At 32.0% G+C, this 24,572-nt stretch overlaps 1 protein-coding gene across 5 annotated transcripts in view; it reads left to right on the top strand.

Moving 5' to 3' along the window:
* LOC130446124 (calcium/calmodulin-dependent protein kinase type II alpha chain) overlaps positions 1–24,572 on the top strand; it is a 164,966-nt gene that overhangs the window by 17,909 nt on the left and 122,485 nt on the right. For all 5 annotated transcript variants that reach the window (XM_056785803.1, XM_056782614.1, XM_056783422.1 and 2 more), the window contains exons 3-4: positions 926–985; positions 23,453–23,507. In XM_056785803.1, coding sequence (XP_056641781.1) covers positions 926–985; positions 23,453–23,507 — 115 coding nt within the window. The remainder of the gene's footprint in view (positions 1–925; positions 986–23,452; positions 23,508–24,572) is intronic.

Here is a 24,572-nt window from a genome sequence, read left to right as displayed (position 1 = left end):
TAACACAAGGAAATAAAGTATTTGTGGATAACAGGTCTTTGGAACATTAACAATTGAATATTAGGAGTATTAAAAATATCTATTTTATTCTAGTGTGCCCTTCTAGTGGATTCTCAATCACCACCACCGACTACCAATACAGTTTTAGTGTCCCATTTATAATCTGGCATTAGTAATCTCTAAAAAGTTGGCAGTTTGCTTATTCTACTGTCCAATTTTGTATAACACAATATTTTGTACTATTTCAGTCGAACAGCCGATATATTTTTGGCAAATATCATTTTTGTCGGTAATTGTAAAACTTTGGGTTTATTTAGTTTCAAGTCGTTGGTAATCAATATATTTATTCCATTTTGATTATTTTAATCATTTAATTCGTTTGTAATATGCTCCCATGCAACCTAAGATAATTTTTAAAAAAATTGTTAGGATGCCAAGAATTTGGGGTCTGGTAACATGAATTATAAAGAAATTGAAAGCGACTTGCATCGATGTGATGAAGAGGTGGGCGAGGATAACCTACGCTTATCAAACGCCAAACGAAGTGTATCAGGAATACTCGACGGCCTAGTGAAAGAAGAAAAAATGAAATAATATTCGAAATAATAAGGAGAGACACCGACGATATTCCGTGGTGCTGAGTCGGTAGCAAATCTCAAAAATAAATGGAAAAGTGCAAAAACTCAACAAACTTGTTGATTCAAACTGGAGGGATTGCAGTATTGGGATGTTTGTGAAACTTCATATGAAGAAAGAACCTTCCAGTATTTGTTTAGAACATCAAAATTTCATTTTGTCCTATAAAACGCATTCACGTATTCACAATATGATTATAATATCGTTTATCAATTATGTAAGTAATATTGAGATCATTTTTAATATTGTTATTCTGAAATATTGTCCTCCAACAATTCTTTTGTTACAGATTTCCAAAAATTAGAACGAGAAGCTAGAATATGTAGGAAACTTCAGCATCCAAATATAGGTATGTTTAATTGATTCATATCGATAGTTGCCTATAACATACACGCATATATACCTCATATAACCTTCAAATCATTCATCATCAGCTTTAGCTAAACATCACTCTCTATTAGACACATGTTAACTCTTACTGATGAATGTTATTGTTACGCAATGTTAATGTATTTTTTGTTTTTTCATTGTAAATATAGTTAACAATCCTGAGGTTCTCAAGCATTTAGGTAACCGTTATTGTTTACTATTCGATTGATTTTTTTCGTTATTATTCATGTTAGTCACGTGCTTGCATGAAATTAGTTGTACACAATTTTCTTTGCTTGAACAATTGGATGAATTGAAGATAAACAAATAACAGACTTATCCATACATCTTCCTACATTTTAAGCAGGTATAAAAGTCAGTCAGTTCATTCCTTTAGTTTCCTATTGGCAACGAAACAGCAAAGTGGACTAACTTTAATATATTTTTCGAGTTTTCGAATCCTTATGTATTTATCGTCTGGGAAATAATTAATTAAGATTTTCGGTGATTTCTAATAGTTTTAGGTTAGGTTAGGTGCTTGTATAAATTTTTAAACTCATAGAATTCAAAATTCAATATTCAAATTGACGTTGATAGAAATATTTCTACGATTCATATAAATTTCTTTAATTTCTTAGACCTGTTGATATTGTTTATGTTTCTACATGTTTTTGATTTTAGTTCTCTTCTGTTTCAAAAATGTTTTTTTTTAAATAATTTTAAAAGATAGTCATCAGTCACAAAAGTGTTTCACTTATTCAAGATAATGGAAGATGTAACGCTAAACGAGCGAAGATCTCTATTTTTTATGCACTTTGATAGAAGTTGTCGTAATTTGCTGCAGAGGCAGATTCACCTCAAGAATTCAAAGACAGAATTCAAGGTCACCTTAATGTCATCATTGCCGTCATAGAAGATTAATGGATTCTTTAGAAAAAACTTGTGTATTCGTGAAAACGGAGGAAATTTAGAACACCTACTCTAATTGAATTCTATTTTATTTTTTTAACTTTTTTTTTAAATTTTCATCTCGTGATTTTTTGTTTAATTATTACATTTATCATTACTTCATATCAGCATCGGTTATTTCATCATAATTTTCAAAACAAAATATCCAGACACGGTACACAGTATCGAGTATTTGGTGTAAAATTAGATGATGTTCAAGTTCACTTGAAATTTTGCTCAAGAAATCTAATATTGAAAAAGTTATATTCGATACTACTTGGTACGAAACCTGTAACTAGCGCCCTCTATGAGAGTCAGACATAAAAACAAATTCATTTGATGTGTCAGCTTCCAAAACATACTCTTATAAAATTCCAATACAATGTTGCCAGTAGTTGAGTCAAAATCGTAAAAATTGTGTTTTATCTTCAGCGCCCTTTATCTTGAATACGGATGGCATTATAAAAATTTTTTACCGAGCAAACCCCAAATAATTTTCTTTCTATCCTTGAGAAGAGATCACCTTTTTTTGAAACATTCTGTAGATTGACTGAAGAAGTATGCATGTAGAAAAAGTGATTTTTCAACAGAACAACATACCTTCTTATACTGCGGTGGTATTCATGGCTAAAATTCACGAATTGCATTCGAATTAGTGTATCATGAGATTGGGCTCCCAGCGACTTTTTCGGTTTTCTAACCTTCAAATTTCACTTCTAAAAGAGATTAAGAACTAAAAAATGTCTTTCTATGTTAAGTCGATTTTTTTTTACACCGTATACCCACGAAGTGACTGATTGTGACTGATTTTTAGCTCTCAATGACTTTGCTTAATATAGTTGTCATTCATACGTAGACTTCAACAAATCTATGGAAAATTGTATAAACTGTTGCCATGCTTGTTTAGCTTTGAAAAGAGTCCATTCCAAAGTTTTATAATTCAGATTTGTATTAAAAGACGTAAGAATGTTGATTTTTGATCAATCCTGATCAAATTTGATCTTATTATATCCTTGATAATAACAAAATTATATCAGATATAGATGATAATTTATCGTGTCTTTAGCATGAAGAAACTGGCATTAGAATTATTTTTCTGTTTATAAACCAAATTTTTCAATTAAATCCCTACAAGTATGTTTTGAAATGATGATGATCACGTATGGTTAAACACAGGAACTGGAAAACCAGAAACATATACCATATTCAGAGTAGAATAAAATTCTTTGGATCTGAAGCAGAAATTTTTAAACTCATCTGCATTCTTTTTGTAACTACAGGACATTGTTACCAAAAACATTTTTTTTGATAAGCTTGCTGTTTGAAAATGTAAATTTATGTAAAGTGTTTCATATTTAGTTTTATTTTCTTTTAGAAAGTTTCACTTATGATTTTATGATCAATTTTATAACACCTGCATAACTAAAGTATTTTGAGTAAACAATTTAAGGTCAACATATTGTAAAGCATTTGTATAGATTGTAAAACGTGAATGGGACTGAAACCTATTTGACTAATTCTGTTCAAGCTTTTTTATCCCTTTCTGGAATCTTTGTTTGCAGCGATTATTTAATAACTTTAATGGTCTAGTTGTACCCAGATAAAGACATATTTTAGAAGATGGTTTTTTTTCGAAAAGTAGTAACTCTCTAACATACTAACATGTGTTTTTAGTTGAGTCCTGTTCTTGAAATATCTACAATCAGTCCCATTAATGTTTAAATCCTTGCTCATTTTATTCAGAATACTCTTTTACACTTGTTTTTTCTCGATCACTTTTAATCTTCCAATTTTTTACTTCGAATTTCTAACTAATGTGTAAAAAACTTTCAAAACATTCAAAATACTTTGAAATATTGTTTTTAAAAAATTTGGCATGGTTCAGCTGCGTCATAGATACTACGGAAAGAAAAGAAAATACAGATAGGAATTCATCCATATCCGGTTTGCATTGTAGCTAGATCTTTCCCTCATTGCCTTGTAGAAGAGTTCAAGAGTACACTATGACATATTTCTAAATGTATACTAGGTGCTTAGCTATTTTATCTAAGCTCGTAGCTTTGTTTAGTACCCAATACTGTGAGTTCAATACATTTGTTCGGCGTATAATGCGCCTGTTTCTATTCACAAAAAGTGATGATTTGTCTTTTTGACGAGCTCCTGGTATGCTTGTATGGGTGCTGTAGACTTGAAGTCTGCGTCATAGACTTATACTTTATTTGCACCCAAATGTCTAGCAATTCTCCAAGGAACTTAAATGATTATTGTTGAAGCAAGTAGCAACTGAATGATACTGCGTAATTGAACGAAGCCTTTTCTCTGGCTTTCCTATGTTAATTAAACCTTAAAGTGAAGTGGAGGGCAGTGTTTACCGAGCTTCAAGTCTTGAGTCGACCAATTTTTAGTTGCCAAAAAACGCTGTTTTGATGTTCAGGTGACAACCCATTTATCATAAATTTTGGAGAAATAATTACAGTGTCCTCCGCTGACTATAGAAAGTCTTTTGCTTAATAGAATAGAAGCAGTTCATTTTGTTTGGTTGAAATGATGTTTGGACGTCGAATTTATTCTTTTGATATGGACACACTCTTAGAGCTCCATGACTCATGTGGTGAGTGTGTCATACATAAACAAATATAAGATTAATATATGCTGTAACCTTTGATCCTCGGCAGGAAACTCTTTCTCCGGAAGTGGTATTCGGCTTCAGTTAAAGTATTTAAATAGCTGGTACTCAGATGGGGTGAACAACCAACATTAAATTGGACGCCAACAGCTTTTTAACGAACGACGTTACAATTAATAAAAAAAGCGGAAAAGCTGGAAACACCTTCTGAATTAAATAAAAAATTAAACAATATAAAACTATCCCCGGACACGATTATACAAATCAATATTTATTGCTAAGAAGAAGAAAAAAGTTTTAGCAACAAATACATTTATTGAAAAAAATACTAAATTCGCATTAACGGCATAGCCAAAAAAGCACAACTGGGACCTCAACTGGGCTCCCAGATGCTAGAGTTGAGGTTTAGTTTGTAGCCTGTTGATTGAATCCTTGGTGGTTCAAACTCCCAATCTTCCAGCTGTAGAACAGGGAATATGATGAATAAAATCACCTCAAATTTAGTAAAATTTACTTTTATTTGGAGTGTAGATAGGTAGAGAAAGAAATCGAATCAATTTGGAGGCTTTACTGAATTTTCGATTGAAGTGGAAGGTCGATAACAAATTAATTTCTCCAAAAACTTGAATGGTAGTATAAATAAATCCGAAATTCTGATCAGGATTCTGAAATATGACAAAATCTTGTGGCCTGGCGCCACCACCAAAAGTGTTGTAGCGCTTAGTATCAGTCATTAATCGTTATGACAGTTATTCTACTCTATGATTATTCAAACCCTCTATTTATTTTGTAAGATTCAGAAATAATATTTGCAATTGGAAGCCACACCGAGAAATTCAAAATATTTATCGAAAAGCATATTCTCAAATAAGAAGGAACTTATGTGTTTCTATAAATATTTTAAAGTGATTATTGATTTTCCGTCTCATGATTCACTTATTCTTATCATGTGCTCTATTTTTCTTCTTGGGATTATCGATTTTATTTACGGAAACTTTTCACGGTTAAAGCCTAACAATCGTATTCGTGTTTTATGTTCAAATATAGAACAACTTTAATAGTGCTCTGTACAAATTGAAAATATATGACTTGTACAGTGTGTCCATAAAATAAAGCATACTTGCAGTTTAATACACATAGGGTGATGAAATTCTATGCCTTGTTTGTTTTTGAGGTATCAATTTGAAAATTTGAGGGATTATAATCAACATTTTAAAATTATTTCCAACCTTGCAGTTTGTTCCAGATTGCTGTACTTTATCAAAATTACATTTTTTCAAATGAAACACTATATATTTTATTGCGTATTTGCAATCAACTTCACTTTCCCATTATATTAATATAGGATTGTGATATGTTCAATGGGCATATGAAAAGTTATAACCAATTTTCCAGAAAAATCGTAACAAGTTCAATACATTTTTTCGAATGAATCCTCATATATATTATATGTGAGTATCAAAAAGTACTACCAAAATACTTCTTTTTTATCTTCAATTATATCTTCAATAATAATTCCTTCCGAGAACAATGATTATCAAATCTTTCTTTCGACTACTGATAAAATGGAATGTTTTATATGCAAGCAAAGCACTAAGCTTCCAAGCCCTCAGCATTAAACATGCAAACATCAGTCCTCATCAGCCCTAATATCCAATCCCATCATCAACCAAAAATTAGACACACTACCTTCCTAATCAACAATTAACACATCCAGCACTCCAGATGTTATTAAAGTTACTTTCTTTACTGCAGATCATCCGCAACCACCAGTAATTCCTACAAATAAAAGATCCTTATCAAATTTAACTGACACTGAGTCCCCGTTGAGACAACTGAAAATATAATTACGGGAAGCACCGCCTTGTACAACAAATCTTCTATTTCATTTACACAGCCTTTTGAGCAGTTTATAGCTTTTCTAGAAAACATATATCTAAAGACCCACTATCAGAAACCCAATCATTTATCAGAGGCATCAAACTATTGCTTGTTGACATGCATACTTTTTATCCCGACCTTGCCAAAAGATCTCTCAAAAATCGATTCACAATCGTCAATAGATGATGACTGAATGTCTGACAGTTCTCTCATTTTTCAATTTTCTTACTAAAATCTTATACAATGGAATTGTGATGTGATTCAGGAAAATCACAAACGGGAATCCAAACGCTTTATTGGTTACCAATACATTGGGACCCAACTTCATAAAAGCTAGCGGTGGTACCTCGATATTTTTTTCTAGTGATTTTTATTCCATAAATGTGTCACTATCCTCTCCAATAGAAAGCAGAATAAAAAAGCATTTTGGAATAACTATGTTTCCACTTCTTCTTCTTCTTCTTCTTCTTCTTCTTCTTCTTCTTCTTCTTATTTTAAGACTGTGTCTTGTGTTTTCAAAGAGGCAGCCTAAGTTGTGACTGCGAGGACCAGCTCTCATACCAGCGCTTTGGTGGTCTTCCAGGCGGTCTACTTGTATTGGGTCTCTCTTCCTTTGCGATTTTCGCCAGTCGATCGTTGTTCATTCTATTGACATGATCTCTCCATGCTCTTCTTCTAGTTCTGGCCCATCTCACTATATCCGGAACGTTACACATTCTTCTGATTTTATTGCTCCTTATTCAGTCTCTTAGTGTTTTCCCTGTGATTCAGCGTAATGTCTTCATCTCGGTTGTTCTAAGAATTAGTTTAGTAGTTGCAGTCTCCGCCCTCGTTTCTATGGCGTATGTCATTACTGGTCTGACACAAGTTTTATATATCCGTGTTTTGCTTTCGATACTTAAAAATTTATTCCTCCATATCACGGTTCGAAGGAATCCTGATATCCTAGATGCTGCTGTTGTTTGCGTTTTGACTTCTTGTTTCAAGTTCCTATTGCTCGTGATGTTAACCCCTAAATATTTAAAAGACATAACCTGTTCTACACTTTTATTATTAATTTCCAGTTTGCATCTTCTTGGTTCTCTCGCTATTGTCAAGGATTGTGTCTTTTGTTTCGATATGATCATATTGAATTCTCCTGCAACTGTTTCAAATCTGTGTAGAAGTTTTTGCAGATTATCCTCATCTTCAGATATCACAACCGCGTCATCAGCGTAGCAAACTATCTTAAACTCATGTTTTCCCATTCTGTATCCTCTGCCTGCCGTTTTGACTTTTTTTATGATTTCGTCCATTATAATGTTGAAGAGTATTGGGCTGAGACTATCTCCTTGTCTGATCCCTGTTGATACTGACATTTTACTGGAGAGTTCGTTGTTTACTCTTACATATGTGCTATTTCCGTTGTTCATGTCCCGAATGATGTCTATTGTCCTTTGGTTTACGCCTCGTTTTTTTTAGTAGCTCAATGACGTCATGTAATCTCACTCTGTCAAATGCTTTTGTTAAGTCTATGAAGCACATAAACGCGGTTTTATTGTACTCTATGGCCTTTTCGGCAATCTGTCTTAAGATGAATATAGCGTCTATGGTTGATCTATTTTTTCTAAATCCCTGTTGTTCTTCGCTCATGCCGCTACTTGAGATTTCTTCTGCAATAATTTTTGTTAGTAATTTTGAAGTCGTGCTTAGGAGGCTGATCCCTCTATAATTATTTGGATCTTTCTTTTCCCCTTTTTTAAAGACGGGGATCGTTATGCTTACTTTCCATTCCTCTGGTACTTTTCTCTGGTCGTATATCTTGGTGAACATGACATGCATTTGGTCTATTAATTCATTGCCACCATATTTAAGAAGCTCGTTATTAATGTTATCCAGCCCTGGTGATTTCCTATTTTTCATCTTGCGCATTGTTGCTTCAATTTTGTCTTTTGATATTAATTGTTGTTGGATGTCTTCTCCTTCCTCAGATATATTTTCTTGTTTCTGTTCTGTGGATTGGCTTGTTATTATGTCACCGTAGAGTTCATGGAAATACCTTTCCCATTCTTTTAACGTTATTGTTTTCGTGTGGATGTATTCATTGATTGGTCTTTTGATGTTCCTTATCATATTCCAGATCTTTTTTTATCCCCCATATAAGTTGTTTTCCATGTCTGATGAGTATTTCTCCCAGAATTGTCTTTTAATCGTTTGTATTTCCATATTTGTCCTATTCCTCACGACTTTGTAATCAGCATATGTAATCGTTTGACTTCTATATTGAAGATATGCTTTCCTTTTTTCTTCCGCAAGTGATTTGATTTCGTGTGTGAACCATGGTTTCGTGTTGGGCTTTCCGTTTAGGTTCACCGTTCGTTTGCCTAATGTCTCTTCTGCAGCTGTCCTTATATTAGTACTTAATCTTTTCCATGCTAGTTCTACGGTATCATCTTTCAAGATCTTGTTTTCATTTATTGCCTTCCTTAGTCTTTGCTGGTAGAGGTATTTTGTGGTATCATCGCTAAGGCTTTCTATGTTCAGCTTTTCTGTCACTTTCGGTTTGTTCTGGGTTTTCCTTTGTACGCAGTTCCGCATTATGGCTAGCACTATATGGTGGTTAGTCCCTGTGTTTACTGAGGTTAATGTTCTGACATCTAATATTTTTGAGGGATGAATATTTCTGTTTGTAATAATGTAGTCTATAATCGATTTATGTCCTCTTGTGTTCTCGAACGTATACTTGTGCTGTTGTTTCCACACTTACCTATAATATACCTCCGGGACAAGTGTGGACAAATCTACGACAAATAAAAGGCATTAAAAAACATAATAAAACTCCAGCACTGATTATTTAATGGTAACATTGTTATTGAGAAACAGAAAATCGCAAATTCAATAGCTACTCATTTTGAAGAGAAATGCAGACACAAGAACCATGATAATGAATACCATAATTAACAGAACGAGCTCCCACTTCCCATCTCCCCAACTCTCATATCTGATCTTCAATTTTTCAAGTATTTCATCTAGTGTTTTTGCATGTATTGGCGGCCTTATGATCTCATAATAGAAAGTGCAATATTTATACAATACAAGAAAATTTTGTCAACTCTATAATATCCGCTAAACGCAAAAAAAATCACAAAATACGAATAAATACGTACAACTTTAACCTAATCTTAATAACCAAGATTACATTCTGATTCCAATGTGACGACATGCGCGAGGCGTGTTAAATTTGTGCCGACAATTCACCATACTGGTGTATGTGTATCGTGTCTTGAATTATAGGCAGGACTAAGCATAAAAAAGAATAAAAATTAAGACAAAGATACACAATATTCTTGACTAATTTTTTATTAGTCACATTGCACTCACGATTTTAAAAACAAAAATTTCATTGCAAGAACCCATCGCACTGTTTTTTATCATAACAAGGATGTTATTTTAATAATACCTTGTCAAGTGTCAGTAAAGAAATAATTCATAATATACCACTTGATATTCTAGCCGTGTACGATTTAACAAATTGATTATAGTTGAAATATTCTTTTATAAAAGCGTAAAAATATGTAAATCTGTGAATAAAAGTGAATTTCCTTTCGTTTTGTTTTTGAAAGTGTGAATAAGATTATGCAATCAACGGTTTTTATATTTTATTAAATAACAAAATACTAAATATACTGAAATCTACAGATATCACCGATTTAAACTACCCCAAGTCGTTAATGCTGAGAACCCACTGAGCTACTTAACTTTCACCGCCTAGTGATTGAAATATAAGCAGGTTATTCCATTATAAGGCGCTGTAATGGCAAACGACAATATGCAATGCAAGACACAAAATATATTAACTGAAAGAATGCAATTCATACAAGATCTCATAATCGCATCTGCCATTTTTATTGCATACAAGATATTGAGAAGCCTAATTTTTTAATTGAAGCACTTTTTCGTCTTTTGTGATAAATATATTCTCGTTGGCTCGTGATTTTTGTTGCTGACATTTATTTACTCTAAGATTAATGTTGGAGGGTTGGCTGCCACGCAGAAGAGGAAAGGTTAGTTTTGGGTTAGTGTAAGCGATTATATAATGACAAGATCCTTGCATACTGTGAAAAAAAGTGCAAGATCATTTCTTACACGTTGTTTGCTTCATACCCATAGGCACCAAAGGTAATACAATGGGTTTTGACTAAGTAGTAGTTACATTATATACAAACTTATTCATTAGAAACTCAAAATACGATTCAAATTTTCTTCAAATAAATCATTTATCATTTTCTAAATCTATGCAAATTTCGACATATTCCTGTATTCACAACCACAAATAAAAAAAAAATAAATTTTGCAGTGAAGAAAAAATGGAGGAAATGTTTTTGTATCCTTGCCATGGATCGCTCTACAAAGCTGATAATAATTTGTTTGAGAGATATGTTTTAGATTTATACTAGTATTAGTAGAACTACTAAACAGAGTATCTGTAAAAGGTCTACATCAACTATAGACATATTATTTAGATATACAGTTGCCTTCGATGGAGATATAACGATTATAGGTTTTTCTTTCCCCTCAAAATAAGCTTCAGTTTCGGCGATAATCTCAAAATTTTTGCCTAAAGAGCATTCTCTTGGTGTCTGAGAACAGGAAAATGTCGTTGGGGACAGAGAATAGGGTATTCGGAAGCAATTTAAATCTCAATTCCATGCAATTGTAAACACGGTGAGTTGTGTCGATGAAACAGTACTATATTTATCTTCAAATATACCCGTTTTTTCGCAATTTCATCCTTCAAATGCTTTAATAACGTGTATTATACCATACGCATACAAAAATATTGATGTCATAATGTTGCCAAACGACTTTTTCCTCTTTGAAGTAAGATCATCACGCGAAGTCCATTGGGCCGTTTCAGAGTCATCAATCCGTTGTATTTGGTCGATTGTGAGCTCGCGCAGCACTCACTTTGAACAGAGCTTTCGCACACCCAAATTCACGATATGTCCAAAAGAAGAGCTGCACCTGGCACACCCTGTTTATGTTCTCATATTTAGTTTTCTTTCATAGTCCTTGCTACCACAAAATATCGAAATCGGTACATGATCGTTACCTAAAATATTTTTGTTAATAATTTCCTTGGATAATTCCATAATTCCGAATTTTTCGACTGTTGTCTATGTAAATATTTCGAATTATCATCTATTTACAATAAAATCAAATAATGCCGAGTAGACTAATTTTGGAAGTAAATATATCTAAGAAAAATATTTGTTTCCAAGTTTGGGATAGTTATTAAAAATAGTGCTTAGTGCTTTTTATAGTTCATATACTAGTTTGTTTAAAAATCGATTTGGTAGTGGAAACTATCTTTGTAGTTAAGTTAGATAGAAGAGGACTCAGTTGCAGACGAGAATTCTATTGATTAAATCATAATAGCTAATACGATTTCCAATTATCGTTGAGAACATGACACCCAAAAAAAAGGGAGTAGTGAAAAATTTTGAATCTTATTTTACGTATAATACCACTAAATTCAACATATGAGATACTTATCAATAAACGTCTAAAGTACATGCAAAAAAATTCTGATGAATTCATCTATCTCTGATCAGAAGAATATTGTAGTGGCATTTGAATTGTAGTTAAATAAAAGTATTAGCTCTAAATGCGGAAATAATGGCCTGTAATTTTTATTAGTTTCAGTATTTAATAACAAGAAATACATAACATTTTATGGAAGCATTTCGTTGAGTCGTGCTGTTTTGGCTACAATCTGAGGTTAATCTCTGTTTAAATTATTATACTTCAAATATGTGACAGTTTTCAAAAGTAGTAGTCTTATTCGGAACCTAAGTGCTCCCAAAACCATAACTTAATCACTAAAATACTTCCTATTCTGTATTTAACGGATTTCATATTTATCCACAAAAAGTCGTAGGAATGTCTAGCTCTCATTCTTTTCAGATGAATATATTTCTTAAAACGTTTAATACATGTGACATGGGTCATATAAAATGTATTTGAAAGCATTCATTAGATTTAAAGGAGTATTTTAATCAGATTGATTAAAATTGGAACACAACTACTTTGGTTTGTTAATTTTTCGGTGTTCGATCACATCAAAAGTGGATTAAAACAAATTATTTTCTAGTATCGCATATATCTGTGAAAGTGGGATCATAAGTATCCAATAATGATTATAAATTACTCCTCTGCACTAATTTTGTGGTATAAATAATAATAATAATTTCTCTCACAATTGACCATATTTTTTAATTCACTATAGTGTTTTTCATGATCAAGCGACGGGTATTAGTTAAACCTAGAAATTCAAAGACCGGCGTTGGACAAATTAATTTAGGGATTCGTATTGAATATTGCCAGGTGTATAATATTTTTTTTACATGCAATAAGTGATTTTCTAATTAGATAAATCACCAATGAAACCGACATATGAGAAAACCAACCATAATGACGTATCACGTAATAAGGTATTAATTTGAACAAATTTCATGAATTTCAAGTATTTCAACTGAAATGAGTACTCATCATATAATCTAATATGCATGTATAAATTCAACTACATATTTATATTACGAGGCATATTTTTTAAGTAAGTACCGTTTTGGAATTAAAAAAAAGTGCAAAGATATCGCAATAATTTTATTTTTACAAGAAATCCTCTACCTTAATCTACTTTTCCACATAATTTCCGTGAATATTGAGGCCCTTGTCATATCGTGGCACCAGTTTTTGAATACCCTCCTCATAAAATTGTGCCGCCTGACTTGTTAACCACTGTATCACAACTGTCTTGACTTCGTTATCGTCTTGAAGACGCTGACCGCCCAGGTGTTTCTTCAAGTTCAGGAACAAATGGTAGTCGCTGGGCGCCAGATCAGGGTTGTAGGGAGGATGATCTAGAGTTTCTCATTGAAAAGATTTGATGAGATCTTTGGCCCGATTAGCCACATGCAGCAAAACGATATCCTTATTCAAAATGCCACGTCTTTTGTTCTGGATTGCACGACGCAGATTGTTCAATGTCTCATAATAAGACGCTGCATTGATTGTCACATTGCGAGGCCGATTCTGGTGTGACGTAGACCACCCATGTTTCGTCACCAGTAACAATTTGGTCTAAAAAATCTTCACCTTCATTGTGGTACCTCTCAAGGAAAGTCAATGTACTGCTTAAACATTGGGTTTTGTGCAAATCCGTCAACATTTTTGAAACCCAACGTGAACACAATTTCCGGTATTTCAAGTTCTCGGTCATAATGCGATACAAAACACTACGAGAATATTGAGGAAAGTAGTCACACAATGATGAAATTGTAAAACGTCTGTTTTCTCTCACCTTTTCGTCCACTTTCTGCACCAAATCTTCATTAACGACGGAAAGACGCCCACTCCGTTCTTCATCATGCACATTTGTGCGGTCATCATTAAAGGCTCTCGACCATTTCCTTACCATTCCATCACTCATAATGTTTTGTTCGTAAACTTCACAGATCTCACGATGAATATCAATCGGCTTTACGTCTTTAGCACTAAGGAATCGTATAACAGCCCGTACTTCACAATCGGCGGGACTCACGATTGTCGGAGGCATCTTAAACACTCATTAAACAACGTACACAATGAAGAATCAGACTGTAATGGCGTCAGTGTGTAGACAAGAGATGTAGGTAACCTGCACACGTGCGGAACGCCGACCTTGGGGTTGCGGCGGCGGAATCGCAGAACGGTACTTACTTAAAAAATATGCATCGTATCTATAAGGGCAGAATCAATTGGTTTTCAATTTTTAATTTGTGACAAAAATCACAATGGGGCGTTATTTTCCATGAATAATAAATTAAATTGATTAGAAAGTCAAACCTCATGTATGTGTGTTGATTGTAAATAATTAAAATTTTATATTAGATAATAATACATTGCATCAACTGTACCAAAAAAAACGAACAACTCTAAAAAGTTTTAAAATCAAAATTGCTGTTGACCGTTTTACGTTTCCCGATATTTTATACTCATCGACATTATCAACCGTTATTTATGTGTACAAGAATACTCTGTACAGTACCCTATTTACAGATGAAGCCCAATTTACAAGAAACGGAATAAATGATTCCCGTAATTCATATGTGTAGACAGAAGAAAATCCCCATACTATTCGAGAATGTCGTTTTCGGTTAACGTGTGTCGTAACTGACTAATTAGTAGGACTTGTTTTTGTGTGTGTTTGTTTTTGATGGTCCTTCAAACGGATACGTCTAAACTTTCTACAAAATATTTAGCCAAATTTGCTTGACAACAAAACCGATGTTATACGAGGGACGTATTTCCAATATGAAGGGGCATTGACACAACAACTAAATAATGATTATTGTAACAGGTGGGTAAGACGTGAAGGTCCTATTTCATTGTCTTCAAGATCCTCTGCTTTTAGTCCCGTTGATTAAAATATTTGGGAACAATTGGAGCAACTAAAGTCTATTTCAGAAAGGTATAGACCAATAAAATGGGGAATTCCGTTCAGCTCAGCTGAATTTCGGTGTCGGTCATAGGTGTAGCTCTTAAAATATTGTGTAGGGATTATTTAGGTAGTAGATTATACAGTTACGTTTCGGTTTTAACAGTTACCGTTTAACTTTCTATTAGTGCCTCTACCTAATTTCAAACCTATTTCAGATTCGGCAATGACTTGAGTTGGAAGTACACCGTTTTCAAATTATTGCGGGGGAGAAAGATAGCAGGCCAAGTGGAACCTCCCAAGAAAAGTCTAGGCAGACCCGTAAAAGTTCTTGATGAAGATACCAAAATTGTAATTCAACGCAAAGTTCACTCTTTTAATTTTCAAAAAGAAATACCCACCCCAGATAAGATTTCAATGGAGCTTGGCCATGATGACAGTATTCCGTTGATAACTGAAAAACTTTTATGGACCACTTTGAAAAATATGGATTTTGTCTGGGAAAACATAACCATAAAGCACTTTTACTGGAAAGCGATGAAATTGTTCACTGGCGACGAAAATACTTAAGGCCATACAGGAGATTACCATTCGGATTTTTTTAAAAACTATTTTGATGAAATGTTAAAATATCTTCCGGCTGATGCAGTAGTAGTTATGGATAAAGCAAATTATCATTCTCGACGCATAGATAAGACTTCATCTTGGAGAAAACAAGAAATTATTGATTGGTTAACCATCAACAGTATTTAATTTGAAAAGAATTTGATAAAAAAAGAACTATTAGCTATAGCAAATTTACACAAACATCGTTTTATGAAATACGCCGTGGAAGATATGACAGAAAAACATATTGCAACTGTGCTGCGCACACCGCCATATCATTGCGAGCTAAATCCTATAAAACGTATATGGGCGCAATTGAAAGGATTTTTGTAGCAAGACACAACATGACATTCAAAATGAAAGACGTTAAGTTACTGTTTTATCAAGCCATTACGGAGGTGACACCAGAGAACTGATGAAAAGCAGTCCAGCATGTCATTAAAGAAGAGGAGAGAATGTGGAATCTTGACCACTTAATCGATCGGACCTTCGACCCGTTAATTATAACATCAAGAGATGAGGGTTCCTCAGATGACGAAGAATATTGTGATTTTTTATAATATAATTTTTGTATAATGTATTTTTTGTATAATTTTCAATAAAAAATAAGTGTACCTGATACTATTCACATATTGCCTTATTTTTATTCTGTTAACATAAAATTCTTTCCTTTCCTGCCGGCTCAATCTCATATAATTCATACATCTTTACTATTTATCAAAGAAATTACTCCTAGGCTCACCAAACTTTTCAATCACAATAACAAATTCAAGATTGCAAATTAAACAATTTTAACAAGCAGATATATCTTTTCCAAAATAAAAGATGAAAGATATCTTTTATTACTATTATTACATATTATTACATCTTTTATTAAAATCATGGTCCAAAATCAAATGAAATTGGCGAAAGAATATAACAAAACAAGCTTCCTACTACAATGTAGACAAAAGAAGAAAAAAGAACATTTCTACAGAATAATATCAAGCATATACATAAGCTTTTAAATGATGAAATTGTAATCAAAAAACAACTTTAAAATGATATCTTACAATTTAAAAACCAAATGAATTCACTTTTGGAAATTCTTCGAGCAGACAATAAGTTATTTATAATAAATTATTTCTTAAAATTAAAAACAAAAAAAAAGAACTTAATAATCTTATTAACAAAAAAATCAATACAGTTCTTAAAACCCTAGATAAATGGATTAAAAATATATTTTACATATATATTCTACAATTTCTATCGTTAGGGCATAAATTCAGTATTGAACCTATAATTACTAAAGATATTTCAATTAAAACTATGTAACCAATATTGACTACATATCTTTCATACAAAATGAACAAGAAAGAAATTTTAACTAACCACATTCATGAATCAAAACAATTATCTGTTTTAAGAGATCTATTGCATAAAACCAAAAATTTCTTAAAAGAAAATCCAAATTTAATAGTCATACCATCTGACAAAGGTAATGTCACAATATTTAGATTTATCCAAAGAACTTATCTACAATTCTACATCATACAAGAACTTAATACTTTTGTAATTTACACTTAAATATATGCCTTACAGCTCTACAACATAAATGTAGCGATATAAGTAAAAATTGTAAACTTAATAAAGGAACTTTATTAGAATTAATAACATTCATTTTTAACAATACATATTTCTCTTATGATGATAAAAATTACGCACAAATTTTTGGAAAACCAATGGGGTCTTCAATATCCCCTATATTAGCAGATTATGTAATGGATTATATCTTGGACTTTGTAATATCTGATTTACCCTTCAAATTATTCTTCATTAAAAAGTATGTCGATGATATAATTTTATCCCTTCCATATAATGAAATTGCTAATTTATTATTTTACTTCAATAGTTTTGATCCCTATATACAATTTACTATAGAAAAGGAGAATACTGAAAAATCGTTACCTTTTTATACTAAATTTATAAGAAACGAAGATAATAAAATTTCAAATGACTGGTATTTGAAACCAATAAGTTCTGGAAGATATATCAATTATCATTCATATCACCCACGTAACACTAAAATTGATTCGATCAAACAGATGAAAATTTCTGATCTAATTTTTCATAAAGAAAATATTGAAATACTTCACAAACTTTTTTGTTAAAACTCATACCCTCCATATCTTTTGAAACGAATTTTGTATAATTCATTTGACATTGACGCGAACATTGATTCATCATTTTTAAACGTAATTAACATTTCTATTCCATATATTAACACACCTTTACCTAATATATGTATATATATATATATATATATATATATATATATATATATATACATTGGTCAGTAAAAAGGTCACTGATCAGTCTGGTAACTTCCCACAAGAGTGAAGCAGATTATATCCTGATTAGATGTTCATTAGCGACTCATGTTTATCATGAAGGACACAATATGAATTATGAATCTGCAAAAGTTTTGATAACTGAAAAAAACTACAAAAAACGTTTATTTTGAGAAACAATATATATTGCCCAATATGATCAATGCATTAATAAGAAAACAGATTCAATTATTTAATTATGAATTCAACGTAATTCATAATCTAGCCAATTCAAAATTAACCAGAATCAATATTTCAATTAATCAATATTTCTATCAACGTCAATTTGAATATTGAATTTTGAATTTCTATGAGTTTAAAAATTCATAAAAGCATTAATACTATAAAAAATCGCCGGAAACTTTATTTAATTATTGTTAGTAAAATTTTATTATTGTTATACATTTATACATATTTCTTAAAATGTATTTGACCATAATTTCAGTCCCAGACGATAAACGATAAATACATGATTATTCGAAAATATATATATTAAAGTTAGTCCACTTTGGTGTTTCCTTGCCACGTTCCCAATAAGAAATACATAAATACGTATAAAAATATGATATCTAATGATTTTTCACAATTTTTTTCAATCTAACAGTTTATTATGCCAACTACGAAATTTTTTAGTTGATGTGTATATGTATTGGCTTGCGAAATATACTTTTTAATGTTGTTGGGGTTCTGTATTGTACATCTTTGTACTCATATAAGAATAAGCGTTGAAGTTTACACTTTGAAGTTAGGATGATTAAGTGTGTATTAGGGCTAATGTACTGATGATAATGAGGTTTCTCTGTTCTTGATACTAATACTGAAATAATGAAACTAACTAATGTCTAGGATTGTGATTCTTCATAGCCAACATAACAATTCTCATAAATTACTGTCCGCACGAGTAATTTGAAAAGTTACAATACTCTTTTAGTCATTCCAGGCACAGAGTATTGCCACTTGCCAATCATTTACAAAGCCGGAAACACATATTCTTCGTACTGTAAAATATAAAATATCATTTACTTTCTATTTGCAATTTTTCACTCTTCATTAAAAAAATAAAAAAAAAACGAAGGCAGCCGAAAATTTAAATTTAATATAACCAAAAAGCTAGAAAACCTTGTCTTCCGTTTATAAATTTTATTAGAGAACAGCATAACCACAAAAATTGTATTAATAAAAAATAAATTACAATAAATATTCTCAAGTCAATATCTGAATCATCAGAAGTATAATTGTGACCTTCGAATTCACCTAATTCATTAGATTATTTTATCATTTTCTTCCATTTCGACAATGTTCTAGATTTTCAAAGAGAGTGATCTCTGATAGATCCTGTTGGTTTTACAAATGTAAACCTTTGTTTCCCGGGTTCGTGCAACAATGAAGTTACACGATATACTTACCTCGGATAACATTTTCACTCGCGTTAAAATTTCAATCTTTAAAATTTACAATCCCCTATTAGGATCTACATCTTATATCAACGTGTTCGCAATAAAACAATCGAAAGTATCGATATTACCTGTTCATATCTGACAATACAGTAGTTCATTTAGGTAAATAATACGTCAATCCAAGGGATGCACAATCCACGTTTGATACTTTGTCACTATAACATTTCCTCATTATCTTGATGTTGCAACATTAAATTATAAATTAGTTTTTTTTTATAATCAAAACAAGCCTGCCCATGATTTTTTTTTGTCAACCTATCTTGAATCTATTTTCTAATATACTGAATTTATTATAAAATATGTTTCATTTTTTTATCAGCCCGGTGAATGTTGATTTAGGTCGAATCTTCTACTAACTAGTTCTAATATGTATGAGTGATGAAGTTGTTCGCCTTCATGAACCAAATAAATTCGCTGTACTTTTTGCACACATTCCATTTTCAAACAATGTGGAAAACTCGTTATGAAATATAATATACGAAATTTTAGAATTCCCAGCAGTTGCCTGGCCTCAAGTATTATTTCAACATTTCTGTTACACTATAAAAATGCAAAATACGCAACAAATTATTTATGATCATGTAAAATGTACACTTTAAGATGCCTTGGCGGTTTCATGGAATTGACAAAATTCCAAGTTCATATATCTATTCACTCAAATTTCATAAAAAAATTAAGACTGATCTGTACTCAACATCTTGTAGAGGTTGAAAAAATGTTACTGAAAAAAGTGAGTAATGAACATCTAATAAATTGAAACTATTATGAATGAAGTTTGTTATAAGGCCATTAAGCCATCTAGTATATTAATTAATATACTTAGAAAACTGCCTTAGTAATCAATTTGTTTATGACAGTATCAATGAAGAGCCCTTGTTAGGTTCTCTCTGTGGTTCTTCCATGTAGCAAAGAATAGGTAAAATATTTTTTTACTTGAGACTTATGAAAAATATAGGGATTGATGGAAGTATCAAACAATGAATTAGACCATATGTGGATCTAGGTACATAAGTTGTTGCAAGACTTATACGTGTCTTTAAAATATTCTTTTACAAGCACGAAATCCAAATATATCGAATGAAAATTTCTTTATGCCACGCGGAGTTTGTGAGCAGCCGATCACACTAGCACACCGTAAATATGATAGCTGTAGCATTTTGATATTGAATTATGTTTTGTTACAAATTTTTCTCATTTCACTTAGGATAACTCGTATATTGAAATATACCAGCCCTCAGCGAACTCATATTGCAAAACGGCTTTGAAGTTGTATTTGATATTTAACGTAGATAACATACATTCGTTTAATTATTATATCATGTTTTTAAGTATAAACAGTATTGGAGAATCGGAAAATTCCACTAAAATGACAAATCTGCCAGTCGAGTAAAATGTAGAAAGGAAAAAATCCTCCTTGATCCTTTGTTAGTATATTTTCGTAATGTACTTTTGTTCTCCAAAATCTTTGCTTCGATAAGCGAAGGGATTGAAAAAATAAGCTAAAAGAGAATTGGTGATACTAGCTATTACGTAACACAGCTATGGTTAGATCCTTACCCTTAAATTCAATGGAAATTCATTTCAAAAGTAATGTTCTTGGTATATTTTGTTAAACTGTTAAAAATGGTATAGTAGTTTAATATGTCAATTAATGCCGTTGCCAACGTTAACTTTAAGAAAATATCTCTATAATCGTAACATATAGAATATACTCAAAAACACAAGCTGATGGAGTAATGTTTTTGGGGTATACTGTTTAGGTATAGTTCTTCCAATATCAATTGAAGATTATATAAACTCATTTCATAAATTTATTATTTTTATAAATACTTTTACAAATATGTATATCTTATACGAGAAAGTATTTGTAAAAAAGCAATTGAATCATAAATTGGGCTACACTATACGCCGTTATTTATACAGATGTACTTATTTGTAGTCCTACTTGGAAAAAAATCATTATTATACATCGTTAACCTGCTACAACTGAATATTAAATTATAAAACGTAAATATACTAGTAAAATGTACCTGCCTGTAAGGGCTTTTGGTTTAAACTACCCCGTCAGACGTGAACTGAGCCCTTTTGTACCCCATTCGTTTTTTTTCTGGAAAACGAAATGTCAAAACAAAAACCATAAAGGAAAATAAATTATTTGCAAATAAACAAAAAGAAAAAAAAAACATTTCAATTCCAAATTATCTTTATAAATAATTATAATAGTCAGAATCGTCTAAACTGGGTCATAATCTTTTTTTGATCTTCTTTTTTGACAACATTTGTTCAACACATTTTTTCAAAGCTCTTGGCGGTTTGCTGCTAGAACTTTTTTTACGAGTTCTACAACATCTTTACTCAGTTCTGGAGACTGATTATATTTTCGTAATTCTGATTTTACGTTTGCCCACATTAACTCTATAGGGTTAAATATACAATAGTACGGAGGTAGTCTGAGAAGAGTATGACCCCGTTCTTTGCACAGCTTCTTCTTCTTCTTACGTTAGGACTAGGTCCTGTATTTTCATCAAGGGTTTGCCAGGAGTAGTTCGAATGCTGAGGACCAGCTTTCATTCCACCTTATAGGTGGTCGTCCAGGAGGTCGCACAGCTTCAATATAATAAATTTTTTCTAGCTTTGTACATAACAATAAGCAATTCTTTGTTTGGGCGTTTCTTACGATCACTAACAGGAATAGGAATATTTTTTTCAGACATAAATGCCAAAATTTAAGTTAGTTACTACTATTATTTGGTATCTTAAGGAGTTGCCGCGAGTGGTAGGATGCGTTGTCTATATGTTAGATAAAAGCTGTTCATTAAACCACTTTTCAAATAATTCTGCTGTCATAACTATTAATAAAACATTAGGCACGAAAGCTTCTTTGCTTCTAGCGTGTACGCGTTTCCATTTAGAACATGGCTTATTCAAACGCCAATTTTTAATATTGTCAAACCCTCCGAAATTTAATGTTTCATATAGATAATTTATGTATCTATTAGAAGTTAGAAAATAGAAATAATATTGTCGCCATCGAACGATCCTTGACGATACGGTTATTGCCCTCCGTTTATTCAGTTTTTTGTGTTTAAAACCACCTGCTGACAAAACTTGACGCTATGTTTCTAAACTGGTATAATTGTATATCAGTTTTTCTGTACATGTTTTTCGGTTCTGTGAATGATCCACATCAACCCCTTTCGTAACTACTCGATAAGTGGGAAATTTATTTACCCATTTAATTCATCAATTCTTTTCTTATTATGATTGCATTATCATATTGCTGAATATTTTCCTTTTGTAAACATTCAAATATATTAAAAATAACTTGCTGTATATTCTCAGTACACTGTGCAATTTCATTGTCTTCATTCGCCCATGGTCTGCAGAACGTCATATTTCTATTTATGAATTAAATCAATCTCACCAATCCCCGCCAATGCTTATCGTGAACTTTCTAGCAGGAATATTTCTAAAAAATTGTGTGCATACGGCCTTGGCCAATAGAGATGCATTTATATTCACGATTCGATGTTTTCATTGGTAAACAGTGGAGATGATGAGTCCACGTGGGCTGACAGTTTGTTATATGTTTACCGAATTTTATACGAGAAGTAAACATTAGTTTTCATTTCTCAATTTGGCTTGAGTGCCGTGCGTATTTATAAAATATTGATTGTTATATTCATGATATATTACAAACTATTTTTACCTCTTACTGGTTTTCCATATTTTTTTCAGCACATTTTAATGAGAAAATTTATCCAAGAAAGATATACACATTGAAAGATTACAGAAATTCTTTAATATCTATTACAAAACACATGCTGCAAAATGAACACCATCGGAGATACAGCTGATTACCATCCATATCACTTCATTTAGAATAGTATTTAAAAAAGGCTTTACTATAATTATGTTGTCTTATGCACAATTTTTTATGCTATTTCTGTATTTTTTATATTGTATTGGCATTTAAGTATAATCGTTTTATAAAATACACTTTTACCTAGCCTTCAGCTTTTTGCAAAATTTGCAGATGCTCTTTTTTGCATGATTACTTCAATTTTTGTCATAAAATTTATATATATTTTTTATATTCCAGTGAGATTACATGACAGTATCCAAGAAGAAAATTTCCATTACTTAGTATTCGACTTGTAAGTACAACTTTAATTTTTTTCCCAGAATGCTTAATAATATTTAAATCAATTAGATAGCAAAAAAAGATAATTCACATTGAAAAATGAGTAAGAATTCCCTTTACAGTACTGTATTGGCTAGCAATGCAATCATTAGACGTTCATGTCTACGATAACGTCTTGATCTGATGAACATTTATCTCCTGTAAGTGGATATTTAAGGTTAGGAAAAAGACACTGGGGACCACATTGGGTAAATAAGGAGAGTGGTAAACCCAATGCACTTTTAGCTATGGTGATAACCGAAGTGTGAGAAGGTGCGTTATCTTGATGTAAAACCACTTTTTTTATCAAATGCGATCTCTTTTATGTAGATTCTTCCTTTAAATTGGCAAGAAAGGATTGGCGATATTCTCCTGTTATTGTTTTACCTTTTGAAAGATAGTCGATTTACACAGTATCCCATGATAATTCCAAAAACGGTGGATACCACTTTTCCGGCCGATGAAACGATATTCGTATGTTTCGGAGCCGGTTGGCCCTTTACAATCTACTGTCTTGACTATTTTTGTGATAGTTGATCCAAGTTTCATCTAAAGTTTCAAAAAAGTTGACCCATTTTGCTCAAATCATGTCAGTAAATTCTGGGAAATGTTCGATTGCTTGTTTGGTTACAAGTGAGGTTATTTCAATTTGTGGACTCTAACGCTCCGTTGCAGTTACGCTGGCACGACCATATTTGAATTCAGCTGTCCAAAATTACGGTCGCACTTGATGGTGCAGAGTCTCGGTACACAACGTCTAGCACCTCTTCCATTTGCGTAAGCGAATTACCTTTCACACTTATTTAGTTAATGAAATCTCGATCTCCATTTTTCCATTATCAGAAAAATTCTTAAAACGACTCACTTATACGATTTTTAAACTGAAATTAAGCAAAAAATATGAACCAAAAAATATTCTATTTTTAATGATATCCGCCCATACCACATCCATTTTTCTGTTTTGAAACCTCCCCATTGTTCGTCAGCATGGTTTTAGGTCAATGAAACCGATATTAAATGTGAAAATAAGGCAATGTAC

This window comes from Diorhabda sublineata, chromosome 1, assembly GCF_026230105.1.
Source record: "Diorhabda sublineata isolate icDioSubl1.1 chromosome 1, icDioSubl1.1, whole genome shotgun sequence".
NCBI classification, from domain to species: Eukaryota; Metazoa; Arthropoda; class Insecta; order Coleoptera; family Chrysomelidae; genus Diorhabda; species Diorhabda sublineata.
This window is presented reverse-complemented; position numbering and strand designations above follow the sequence as displayed.